Raw genomic sequence first — 12303 nt, 5'->3', positions numbered from 1 at the left:
ACCAGATATATTTGAGTGTGAGAGATATTTGCATTTCTAACCAGATGGTTGTTGTAAATGTTGTTGTGGAGCACTAGAACTCTTTAGGGATCTGGCTTTTACATAAAGCATTATCCACTGACTGTAAAACAAGTCAGAATAAAATTTCATGTAAAGAACTAGATTTTAACAAACATTTGCTGGAAAAGCTGATAATCCTAATAATATTGAGAAGAACATATCCATTTCTAATAAACTATATCATCTTTAAATATTTTGTCCTTAGTCCTATCTCCTTTTCAGGATCCCAAGCATTAATAGTAGTTTACCTGGGAATGAAGGTGAGGGAATAGAAGGGGAACTTACCAAATTTGCAGATGATACTAAGCTGGCAGGAATAACTAACACCCAAGAAGACAGGCTCAAGATCCAGATGGATCTTGACAGACTAGAACACTGGGCCATATTTAACAAAATGGAATTCAGTGTAGAGAAAAGTAAAATCCTACACTTAGGCAAGAAAAACCAAAAGTACACATATAGACTGGGTGAAACTAGGCTTAACAGCAGTAACTGTGAGAGGGATCAACCAGCTCAATATGAGCCAGCAGTATGCAGCAGCAGCTAAAAAACTAATGCAATCCTAAATTGCATTAACAGAGGGATACGATCAAGATCAAGTGAGGTACTAATTCCACTCTATAAAGCCTTAGTAAGACCACACCTAGAGTACTGCATCCAGTTTTGGCCACCACATTATAAAAAGGATGTTGAGACTCTAGAAAAAGTACAGAGAAGAGCAACCAGGATGATTAGGGGACTGGAGACTAAGGCATATGAAGAATGGTTGCAGGAAATGGGCTTGGCTAGTCTGGTGAAGAGAAGGACCAGGGGAGACATGATAGCAGTCTTCCAATATTTGAGGGGCTGCCACAGAGAGGAAGGGGTCAAGCTATTTTCTAAAGCGCCTGTAGGCCAGACAAGGAATAATGGATGGAAACTGAACAAGGAGAGATTTAACCTGGAAATAAGAAGAAACTTTCTGACAGTGAGAACAATCAACCAATGGAACACCTTGCCCTTGGAAGTTGTGGGAGCGCCATCACTTGAGACTTTCAAGAAGAGATTGGACTGCCATTTGTCAGAAATGGTGTAGGGTCTCCTGCTTGGGCAGGGAGTTAGACTAGATGACCTACATGATCCCTTCCAATTCTGATTATCTGTTATCTGAAGGTCTTGCAAATATAGAGATTATAATGAATGGTGAGAAAGTCCACCTCTATTAAAACACCTTGCAGTAGCAATGAACCTCTGGAATTAAGATGCTGTGAGATTAACAGTCCTTATGTTCAAACAAGTCTTAAAAAGTAATTATTAGGGAAAAGAAGAACTAGTTGATTTCATGATTTATGCCATGCTGAACATATGAAGAGGAAATGGAATAATGATTTTGTACTTTGGCACACCTGAGAGTTTCTATTATAGAGCCTCTAATGATTAAATAATAAAACCTCAATGACTTATTTCCAGAAGCCTATGAGTCTCTTATATACTACTTTCCTTTCTGGCAGAGCTAGAAATACAGACAGCTTTTCTTTCAGTTCCAACAGAATGTTGAAAAAGATGACAAGCTACATTTCCCATACTTCTTATTCCAAGAAGTAAACAAAAAGTTTGAAGAAGCCATGTGAATGCAAAACTGTTAATGTGCTCAAATATGCACCAGATCAATTGCAAGGGCAACAGTAGTAATTGACTGATTATTCACCATCAAGTTTGCTAGCAACTTATTTCTTTGATTTAATTTTGTTTTATACTTTTTAATGTATTTATCATTTGTTTTAGCTCTCTTGTATGCTGCACAAAGTCACTTGCATATGAGACAGATGCTTATGTAAATTGGTTATTATAAATAAATATATAATAAATAAACCACATAGACATTTTCCAGGATGATCTTTTCACAAACTAGCCCTTCAGATGTACTATGCACTACTGAAATCAAGTCCATTCATCTTCAGCTTGACAACAATCACTGGAATAAGTTGTCTCCTAGAGTTGTGGGTCCTCCATAGCGGGAGGTTTTGAAGAAAAAGATCGGACAATCATTTGTCTGGAATGGTATAAGGGCTTCTGCCTTGGGCCAAGTGTTGATCTAGAAGACACCAAGGTTCTTTCTAGTCCTATGACTCTATGATACCATGGTCCATGCATGATTCTTACTTCTGTTGCCACTTAGGGTTAATCAAGCATGCTATGAATATTTTATTACAAGGGCCTATTTGAGCAATTCACATGTATTGGGCGGGGGGGGGGGCAGAATCTCATAGGTTTGGTAGTGAATACAGGGGAGGTATCTTTTACCAATAAATCTAGCATTTCTTTTACATGTGCAAGATGGTGGAAAGGTTGCCCTGTATTGTTACAGCATTTATATTGAGTAGAACAGAAAAAAATGCATTGTGCACCAGCATTATGCATACTGTAAACCTGAACAAAAGCACAAAAAATTAAATACATGGCAACAACAATTTAGAATAGAATTCTTTATTGGCCAAGTGTGATTGAACACACAAGGAATTTGTCTTGGTGCAAATGCTCTCAGTGTACATAAAAGAAAAGATACATTCGTCAAGAGTCAATAATCATAAGGTACAACACTTAATAATAGCGATAGGGTATAATAAGCAATCAAATCATACTAGGAAACAGTCAATATAAATTGTAAGGATACAAGCGACAAAGTTACAGTCATACAGTCAGAAGTGGGAGGGGATGGGTGATAAGGAGTGATGAGATGATTAATAGTAATAGTAGTGCAGACTTTGTAAATAGTTGGACAGTGCTGAGGGAAGTATTTGTTTAGCAGAGTGATGGCTTTTGGTAAAAAAACTGTTCTTGTGTCTAGTTGTTCTGGTGTGCAGTGCTCTATAGCGTTGTTTTGAGGGAAGGAGTTGAAACAGTTTATGTCTGGGATGTGAGGGATCTGTAAATATTTTCACAACCCTCTTTTTGACTCGTGCAGTATACAGGTCCTCAATTGAAGGCAGGTTGGTAGTAATTGTTTTTTTCTGCAGTCCTTATTATCCTCTGAAGTCTGTGTCTGTCCTGTTGAGTTGTAGAACCAAACCAGACAGTTGTAGAGGTGCAGATGACAGACGTAATAATTCCTCTGTAGAACTGTATCAGCAGCTTCTTGCGCAGTTTGAGCTTTCTGAGTTGGCGCAGAAAGAACATTCTTTGTTGTGCTTTTTTGATGATGTTTTTGATGTTAGGTGTCCATTTTAGGTCATGTTGATACTGTTGATACTGTGTTGTCTTGTATTATAAGAGGTGATAGTATGGGAGGGTTTCTTCTAAAGTCTACCACAATTTCTACAGTTTTGAGTGCGTTCAGTTCCAGATTGTTTCGGTTACACCATGAGGCAAGTTGTACAACCTCCTGCCTGTATGCGGATTCATCATTGTCTTGAATGAGACCAATCACTGTTGTGTCATCTACAAAGTTCAGTATTTTAACAGATGGATTATTTGAGATGCAGTCATTGGTATATAGGGAGAAGAAAAGTGGAGAAAGCACACTGTCTTGGGTGGGGGGGCATGTGCTAATTGTACAGGTATCAGATGTGATTCTGCCTAGCTTCACCTGCTGCTTCCTGTCTGTTAGGAAGTTATGATCAACTTACAAGTGTGTTCAGGTACTGCTAGCTGGTTTAATTTAGTTAGAAGAATGTCTGGAATGATGGTATTGAATACTGAATTGAAGTCTACAAAGAGGACCCTTGCATAGGTATTTGGAGATTCAAGGTGTTGTAGGATGTAGTGCAGAGCCATATTAATAGCATCATCTGTTGATCTATTTGCTCTGATGCAAACTGCATGGGATCCAACAGTGGATCCATGATGGTTTTCAGGTGGGACAGCGCTAGCCTTTCAAAAATTTTCATAACTACAGATGTTAGAGCAACTGGTCTGTAATCATTCAGTTCCTTGATGGAGGGCTTTTTTGGCATGGGATGATAGTAGAGCATTTGAAGCAAGAAGGAACGTAGTACATCTCTAGTGATTTATTGAAGATTTGGGTGAAGATGGGGGCCAATTGGTTAGCATAGACTTTTAAGCAAGAAGGAGTTATCTTGTCTAGCCCTGGTGCTTTTCCTGGCTTTTGTCTGTGAAATGGATCTTGCACTTCTTTTTATGTTCTAAATTAACTTTTATATTTTATGCAACAACAACTGGAGGAACAGATTGTGCTTCTTTGTATTATAATAGCAATATCAATTTGTATGGGAGGGATAACTTTTACCACCATAACATTCCTTATCTTTACATGGTTAACGCAATTAAATGCGTTTCTTTAATAAATGAAGTATTTGACTTCTGTTTTTGTATTCTTTGGCTTTTTCGATTACCTATAATGCATCATGATTAATGACCCTTGTTCCTTGGCCTTTTCTAAAATCAGTTTGAACATCTGGCATTTTTCTTTCTGTGCAGGGCTCTAATCCCTAATGGATGATCCTAAACGTTATTTTTCCAGCATGTGAAATTAAGGATTTTGTACAACAGTCTGCATAGTTTAAGTCTTCTTTCTTTGATATTGGAATGTAGGTTGACCTCTTCCAATCTGTTGAATACTGTGTTATTCTCCATTCTCCAGATTTGCTGGAATTGTTAGAATCTTTCTGATCACCCTTCTGTTTCTTGCTTTACATATTATTCTATAAATAATACAGTACATTAGTTCCTGTAACTTTCTGGCCAGGTAATAACCAGAGTGATGTTCTATTCATCTTCAAGAAGTACATGTTCTTATAAATAGAGAATATCTTCCAAAGTAACTTGGATATTGACATACCTATTGTACAGAATGTCAATATAGTCCTTCCATTTTTGATCTTCTTTGAATCCAATATTATATATCCTTTAGCATCAGTTTGAGGCTGGAACAGCCTTCTGAGTTCAAAAACTTTTGGAAAACTTTGTTTTTCCATGTCTTTTTCCACCTATAATGTATTTACAGATATCACTGCAATATACTGCTTCTTCTCTGATCTATCAGCTTTGTGAAATTCTTTATGAAATTCCTTCTTGGGATGTTTGTCTTTCCTGGTTTGGGCTTGTTCTTCTGTGCAATTTTCATCATCTGTTCTTACATCCAGTTTGCTCTCTTCTGTTCTTTGTTCTCTGGCAGTATCTTTTTGCATTCATCTTTAAGAACTTTTTGACATCACTCCAAAATTCCTCTGCGTCTCTATTCAGTGATGTTCAGGACTTCAAAGTGATTCTTATTTTCCACTTAAAAATGATGGATATATGCTCATCATGGAATGGTCATATTTTTTAACCTTGGAATTTGCACATGAACAATTCATAATCTGTTCCATAGTTTCCCTTGGATATGTTAGCATTTTAATTGAGTGCTTTCATATGTTTGTATCAGTAATATAGACAACTATATTTCTGTGTTATCTCTTTAGTGATGTCCACTATATGTAGGCATGCTTCAGTTGCTTAAAGTTTGTATTAGTTAGAAAGAAGTCCTTGGATAGGCAGAAACTGGTAAGTCATAATCATGTTTCATTTCTTTTTCTTGGGCCTCACAATTCAATTTCATTTTCACCATTACTATTTTGAACTTTGGCATTTCAATTTTCATACACAAAGAACATATCTTGCTTGCACATTCTGTACCTTTCAAAATTGGACTTGAGCACAAAAATCATCAAGCTGCTGTACTTCTGGATCAGTGGTTGGAGCATAAGCTTGGATAACCATCATATTAAAGGGTTGTCCGCAAAGGCTAATTGATATTATTCGGTCATTGACTACATTGTACTCTAATGCCATCTTTGCTATATCTTTCCTATGAAAGCAAAGCCATCCTTCTTTTTTGTTTTGTTTTTTTATGTCCTCTGTAGCGAATAGTATGATCTTCTGACTGAAAGGGTCCAACTTCACTCTATTTCAATTCGCTGATGCCTAAAATGTCAATGTGTAGCCAGTTCATTTCATCTTTCATTTTATTGACCTTTCCCATGCACATGCTTCCTGTGTTACATGTTCCCCCTATATTTTTGTTTTTGCATCTTCTCATCCTGCATGGCAATAGCAGTATTTAGATTTCCAAAGTCTTTAATCTAGCTCTATCATAAACATGGTTAGTACTGTGAAAGTTCCACAGTTGTTCTTTAGTAACATATTGAGTATCATTTGACCTGAGGGATTCATCATCAAGCATTAAGTCATTAATCACTTTAGATTATCTACTCCTGTCATTTTTGGTAAAGTACAGAAATGATTTATCATTGTCTCCTCCTAACCAATATGATTCCACTGCTACTGTTATTATCTCCAACATCTTCCCATATTGCTGCTGCCTAATAAAGATGCCTGTTCACTTTAGCTAGACAAATGGACAAGCTGGAAGCATATACTGTTTTCAGAAGCATCCTTACCCCCATCTCTACCACCACCAATGAAGCAGCAAAGATGGTGTTGAGATAGGAGCTGTAGTCCTACAGAATCATGTACTTGAAAACAAAAGAGGCACCCTATAAGGGAGATGGGTAGCAGAGAAACAAACAGAGAACAGAGAAAATACAAGAGGAGTTGAAGTCCAACTATTCCAGATGACTACTTTCATACCAGATTTGGGATGCACCCAACAACACAATGGAAAACTCCTGACAAACAGACATCTGCATGCAGAATCCTGGATACTGCAAGAGAATCTGCTGTGAGTTGCAATATATATGACTCTGCATTCATCAAGAGTCTACATCAGCACTCCAAACTTTACTAGTGTCTTATGTGAAATATAACTATAGCATTGCCCAGCACAGCATCTATGCTTCAAATATCTACTGTGCTGTCTATTTCTAGCCATCAGAAGTGATTCATAGCATCAACTGCAAACCTCTCAAGCCTTTTTTTTTAAACAATGCTTTTAAAAAACCCTACTTGTAGAAATAGCAGAATCTGGAATGGAGGCAGCTTATCACCAGCCAGGTTGCATTGATATTAGTTTTCTGAAGATTGTGATGTATAAAAAAATATCTTTGTACAGATTCAGTTTGCACAAGTTGCCTTTATGTAAAGCATCAGTAAGAAAAAGAAAGACATTATACATGGAGGTCAACAGAATAGGTAGGGCTTACCTTCAATGGTTGCCCGCTTAGGCAGGATGGTGATTGCTCCCTCGGCAGCATCTTCTTGTTGAATTACTGGAGTCATTTTGGAGCCCCAAGTGTCTGAAGCCACCCACAGAAAATGGCCAACTTGATCAGCCCTTTTTGCTGCTGCGAGGATTTGTCTGTAAAGAGGAAACAATTATTATTCTCAGCGGGGAGGGTAAAGAAAAAGAATATATTCATATGGTGGAACATTCACCAGCAGAAAATAATTATCTAATGAACCAAAACTACGAATCTTCCAGACTGGAAAATCAGAAATGTTTGTTTTTTTTAAAAGACCCTATCATTGAACAAGAACTGCTTATCATTATCATTATCTCGTGGCTTGTACTAAGCTAAGAAATTTAATATAGTTGAAAATACAGAAATGTAATTTAGCTGACATTTTAGCTGAAATCTAACTAATTCACACTTTGCAGAATTACAATAAATTTGTTTGTGCCATGCTTTTGCAAACTCTGCAACTCAATATCATACTGCAAGTAGCATTTTCAAAAACAAATGATTATTACGAGGAAATGTGTATAATAAAATATTATATTAGGAAACACATACAAAAAACACTCATTTTTTTCATAGTATAGCCCAGTTTGAATTTAGTTCTGAGATTCTACTAACAAAATTTGTGGAAGATAATACTACTAATGACTATTAGTCTTGAAAACTGTATAGTCACCTTAGTTGTAAGTTACAATATCAGTTGCAAAGAATACAAGTAGATGCTCAGTTGTGAGCAGTTTGATTAAAGGTGTGTGTGTGTGTATGTGTGTGTGTATGTGTGTGTGTGTGTATGCAATTACATATCCCAAAGGAGCAAAGTCTTGTTTTAAGGGATGATGGTGAATCCAGACCTTATGCTACGGCAAAGATACCAGGAGAACCTGGGGCATGAGCATTTTTTTTTAGGTAGGTATGAGTCCCACATGAACTTGTGACATAATCCTAGGCAAGATCTGGTCAACCTGAGGGAGTTCTTGAAAGCTCTTCATTCTTTTTTTTTTTTTTTGAGTTGTTATATGGCTAAAAATTGTTAGGGGAAAATAAGGAAAGGTTGAGTGTTTTTCAAAAAATATTAATTATAACCTGCAAGTGGGGGACAAACTGGGTCAGATGGGGGAACGACCTTCAGAGAATCTTCAGCAATCTCAAGTGCACCAAAAATCACCCTATGACCATCATATAATGTTGCCAGAATTTTAATCAGGACAGAAAGGATTACCATCTCCTCCTTCCATTGCAAGCAAATTACTAGCTTAGTGATAAGGGGCTTTTTCAGTGCAACAATATTTATGACCATGGAAAGGAAATGATGGACAAGATATACTTGAGATGACAAAGAATGAACTTAGGATAGATCAGGACCTACCAGAGATGTACTATATAAGTAATTTGCAATAAATTGCCATGTATGTCTAATGCCCAAATAATGATAATATTCAATAAGCAACAAATCAGCTTTCTCATCTAATTCAGGTTGCATGAATGAAGAAATCTTAGGATCTGCAGGAAACAACTGTCAACTTGGTGTCTGCATTTAATAAAACAAAACAAATTCTGGATTCAAAGCAGCTTGAATGTAATTTATGTCTTTTGGATTTTTAGCTACTAGTAATATTACATTTACTCAACTGAAGAAATAAGAGCCAATTATAATTTTGAGTTACAAAATGGCTGAAAGAAGGTCATTCATAAAATGGCTGCTTGATTGGGTTTCATCACACTGTAACTACATAGTCAAAAAGACATTAAGAGTTGTTAACCTAATCCTGCGTAGCTTTTTCTCTGCTAATATCACACTACTAACTAGAGCATACAAAACATTTACTAGACCAATACTTGAATACAGCTCATCAGTCTGGAACCCGCATTACGTATCTGATATTAATACAGTTGAGAAAGTCTAGAAATATTTCACAAGAAGAGTTCTCCACTCCTCTACTTGTTGCAGAATACCTTATGCCACCAGACTTGAAATTCTACACCTAGAAAATTTAGAACTACGCTGCCTTCGATCCAAGCTAAGTATAGTACATAATATTATATATTGCAATGTCCTACCTGTTAATGAATACTTCAGCTTCAACCATAACAATACAAGAGCACACAATAGATACAAACTCAAGGTTAATCACACCAAATTTGATTGCAGGAAATACGACTTCAGCAACAGAGTGGTCAGTGTCTGGAATACTCTACCTGACTCTGTGGTTTCTTCCCCAAACCCCAAAAACTTTAACCTTAGACTGTCTACTATTGACCTCACCACACCAATGTGCCTACTGTCCCTGTCCTATTGATTCTTTTAATTTTTCTTATATGTATCCATTTCATGTATTCATAACTATGTTTATACTTATACCTGTTATCTTATAATCGCTTGACAAATAAAATAAATAAATAAACAAATAAACTTACAACTTTTTGTTTAGTGAACTGTTCAAAGTTATAAGAGCACTGAAAAAAGTGACTAATGACTATTTTTCACACTTATGACTGTTGCAGCATCCCATGATTACATGATCAAAATTTGGATTCTTGGCAACTGGGTTGTATTTATAATGGTTACAGTGTCCCAGGGTCATGTGACCACTTTTTATGACTTTATGACAAGCAAAGTCAACAGGGAAGCCAGATTCACTTAACAACCCTGTTATTAACTTAACAACTGCAGTGATTCACTTAACAAGCGTGGCAAGAAAAGTCATGGGGACAAATGGGGAAAATTCATTTAACAATTGTCTCACCTAGCAACAGAAATTTTGAGTTCTGTGATGGTTGAAAGTCAAGAACTACTTCTACCTATTTTTGTGAAGGCAAACTAGTGAAACCGCTTATTGATCACGGTTACCTCAAGCTTTACACAGAATCACTAATTTTATTTTTTAAATTCTGTGTTGGATTCAGAAGTTCTCTGAAAATAAAGAGAGTAATGTTTGCTTCATAGCAAGTCATTTTTCTATATAGATTTTAAATTAAATAATTCTTTTAAAATATAGAGAAGTGAACTATGAAGCTAAGGATAATAGTTATGTCTATGAGTTAGAATATGAGTCACTAGGTATATTATCTGTTAATTTAATCAAGTTAGAGACACCTGAGGAAGATTGATAAAACTGGATTTTGTTCAGGCTAATGGAGGTAGAAATCATTGTTTCACTTGGGAAAAATAAATGTGTAACACTAAATACAATTATTTATAACCACAACCAAATAAAAATTGGGCAGATATTCTTAGTCAGAAATTTGTTCAAAGATATACTTTTAGATATCACTAATCCATGACATTAATATGAAGTTGAAATCTATGCTCCAGAAACACATAAATGCTTGTTTTCATATCTTGCTACTTTATCAAATTCACCAGCAGTTTACGTCAACTGAAATCTCTCCAAATGTATCCTTAGCTATCCTCATTTGCTTTTGTAATACTTTATAATAATTAATCAAATATTAACACAGAGTGTTTGAAAATATGGTATGGCTGTTATCTATTAATGAGATAGCTCAAAATAATGTCAGTTTCCATTTCATAAAGCAAAGACAAAGTATTTGCTGTTTCAGATAAGTATCTAGCCGTAGCAGCAGCTTTTCAAATACTTGTCACTGATTAACAAGAGGAAAACAAAAATTGAAACAGAAATGGTGTCACTATATTGTATGTTGTAAAATCAAACTCATTTCCTAAGACAGGAAGCACTGATCTATGTACTTTTAAACCTCAGAGAAATAAAAAATATGATCAGCAATAGACTGCTTAATGCCAAATTAGTCAAAAAAAGAAAAAAAAAAGAAACCCATAAAACTTTTTTAACGGAACAATCTGAATACATTTTTCTATTTATTGTAAAGGATATTATTTTCTCTGTCAGAATGGATGTCAGATTTAAATAGTACATGAACTAAAATGCAGAAGTCTCTTCCCTCACAAAAATTATATACTCACTTTTTGTAAATAACAGTCACTTATTTCTATTCTATTCTGTTAACAAAAGATTTTTTAAAATGATGTGAATTATTTAACAACCAAATATAGTTGTATTCATTATCTTTCTTAAAATACTTATTTTTTTTAAAAAAAATGCCTGACAACTGAAATGTACAAATTTTCACTGTCCAAGAAAGAAAAATATGGTTTAATTTGTTTTGGAAAAAATAAAATAATGCAGCAAGAAGATGCTATTCAACTAAGCTATTGTAAAAGTCTAATGAGGTTCATCACACATACAAAATTACACTTGAATAATTCTTACTTGTTCATCACAAACTGCTTGGAAGATTACTCAATCAACCAAAACTGGTTCAAAACCTAACAGAATCCCATTTTCCTCCATACTATTTTCTTATGAAATTACTGCTCTTTGATCCATCTAAAATTATTTTGAGGGATACTATTGATTCTTTCAAAGAGAATCAAGCAAATAGCAAGTCTTGTTTCATGTCTGAGTTGTAATTCAGAAATGAGAACACAAGAAGCATTGCTTGAGCATACAGGAGGAATATATTGAATGAGTAAATTTGGGAATAACTCCCAGGCATTCATGTTATTTGAACCAATACACCATTCAGTTCTACCCTGGAGTTAACAAAGAGGCAATGAATGAAAATATTTGAATGCATTATATTTCCTTCCTCCCCACCTCCCATACTATGCAGAAATGTCAGGTGAATGATACCACATAAATCTTTAAAACAAAATCAACAACACTGAGTTACTTGTGGATTCAAAGGAGAAAAGATCACATTCCCTAACTTCCTGTCTATTTTCCTGTATGCTATCCTGAAACAAAGCAGTGAAAATTCATTGGTTACAAAGAAAATGGAATATAAATGAGCATATCAAGAGAAAACTATCCACCAGTTCAATATCTTCACTGTTAGTTTTAAGGCTGTTGTCATCATCTGTGGTAAACTATACACAATAAAACCAACTATACAAGTCTTTTATGTGAGGGCAACATGCAGCCTTGCAATACATTAGAAATGAAACCATTTTTAAAAAGCTGAAATTTTGCATTAAATTGGAAATTTATTTCCCAGTGAAAACCAACATGAAAATTCTCTCTTAACCTGGTCGAATGACTCAGGGTCAGGGGAAAAAAACTTTATCAGGCCTGTCTAGCATGTATTC

At 35.4% G+C, this 12303-nt stretch overlaps 1 protein-coding gene across 3 annotated transcripts in view; it reads right to left on the bottom strand.

Moving 5' to 3' along the window:
- Window positions 1-12303, bottom strand: part of GRM7 (glutamate metabotropic receptor 7) — a 532166-nt gene that overhangs the window by 230961 nt on the left and 288902 nt on the right. For all 3 annotated transcript variants that reach the window (XM_087954616.1, XM_087954615.1, XM_087954617.1), the window contains exon 4: window positions 7140-7294. In XM_087954616.1, coding sequence (XP_087810742.1) covers window positions 7140-7294 — 155 coding nt within the window. The remainder of the gene's footprint in view (window positions 1-7139; window positions 7295-12303) is intronic.

This window comes from Notechis scutatus, chromosome 2 (genome assembly GCF_049901735.1).
Source record: "Notechis scutatus isolate UNSWTSFEM ecotype Mainland chromosome 2, rNotScu1.2, whole genome shotgun sequence".
Classification (NCBI taxonomy): domain Eukaryota; kingdom Metazoa; phylum Chordata; class Lepidosauria; order Squamata; family Elapidae; genus Notechis; species Notechis scutatus.
This window is presented reverse-complemented; position numbering and strand designations above follow the sequence as displayed.